Raw genomic sequence first — 1,365 nt, forward strand, 5'->3', positions numbered from 1 at the left:
ACTCTCAATTTCTGTCTCTCTGTCTCTCTTTCTCTTCCTAAATTACTGTAATGACTTTGAAAAAGCTAGCAAAACTGATTACAAAAGTTCATTAAAGTAAGAAGGATACTAAGGGAATCAAAGTCATTGAATAGATATGAATTAGTTCCACCAGTTTTTGTGGAAAACAGAAGTTTCAACAGCCCTTGGGGGAATGAAAAAGATGTGGTTTCCTGGAGAAGAAGAGAGAGGTAGAAATGTGAAAACTGGAACCCAGGAACTTGGCTGACCTTGAGCAATTTGCTGAATCATAATAGACTCAGTGGTTGATGGCTGCAAATGTAAAGACATGGATACAACCCAACATCCATGACAGATATGATTATGCCTGCTGACCAGCAGAAACAGGGTCCAGGGGAGCAGAGACCCTCATGAACACGCTCTCAGAGGTTCTGGCTAGGACTTCCTCCTGGCCATCAGCTTCCTCAGGCCCCTTTCCATGTTTCTGTTTCTCAGACTGTAGATAAAAGGATTTAGCATGGAGGACAGAACTGTGTAGGCAAGTGTTGCCACATGATCTCTAACAGCGTATGTGGACAAGGGTTGTAAATAAACATAGAAGATGCTTCCATAAAAGAGAGTTACCATGGTGAGGTGAGAGCCACAGGTGGAGAAAGCTTTGCGTTTCCCAGCAGCTGAGGGAATCTTGAGAACTGTGATGAAAATTCGTATGTAAGAGAAAGTAATGCACAGAAAGGGGGTCACCAAAACAATGGAACCTTCTGATGTTATCATGATTTCATTGACAAATGTGGAAGAGCAGGACAATTTTAGCAAAGGCTTGATGTCACAGAAGAAATGATAGATAACATTGGAGTCACAGAAGATGAGGCGATTCAGTAGTAGGGTGTGTAGGAGTGAGTGGAGATGAGGAAATGAGAAGGAAAAGGCCACCAGCAGGACACAGCGGTGGTGGTTCATGGTGGTGACATAGTGGAAGGGGTCACAGATGGCCACATAGCGGTCAAAGGCCATGACCGCCAGAAGGCAGCTGTCAGTGTTGCCCAGAGCATAAATGAAATACATCTGTGTCAGACACCCAGCATAGGAGATGGTCTTCTCTGACAGGAAGTTCACTAGCATCCTGGGGACAATGGTTGTTGTAAAGCAAATGTCAGTGAAGGACAGGAAACTCAAGAAGAAATACATGGGGGTCTGGAGCTGGGGGTCAGAGTGGATGGCCAGGATGATGAGTAGGTTCCCGATTATGGTGACCAGGTACATGGTGAGGAAGAGGATAAAGAGGGATGTCTGGTCTTCAGGCCGGGAGGAGAGTCCCAGGAGAATGAACTCAGAGACACTGCTGGTTTGGTTGACTTCTTCCAT

The 1,365-nt window shown here is 45.2% G+C and overlaps 1 protein-coding gene across 1 annotated transcript; it reads right to left on the reverse strand.

Annotated features, from left to right (window-relative positions):
• Positions 1-435: 435 nt before the first annotated feature.
• On the reverse strand, positions 436-1,365 carry LOC111146260 (olfactory receptor 1L8-like). The gene has a single exon (XM_022501735.1). The coding sequence runs from the start codon at positions 1,363-1,365 to the stop codon at positions 436-438; it is 930 nt and encodes a 309-aa protein (XP_022357443.1).

The sequence above is a fragment of the Enhydra lutris genome, unplaced genomic scaffold (assembly GCF_002288905.1).
Source record: "Enhydra lutris kenyoni isolate GAN:26980312 unplaced genomic scaffold, ASM228890v2 scaffoldscaffold13, whole genome shotgun sequence".
Taxonomy (NCBI): Eukaryota; Metazoa; Chordata; class Mammalia; order Carnivora; family Mustelidae; genus Enhydra; species Enhydra lutris.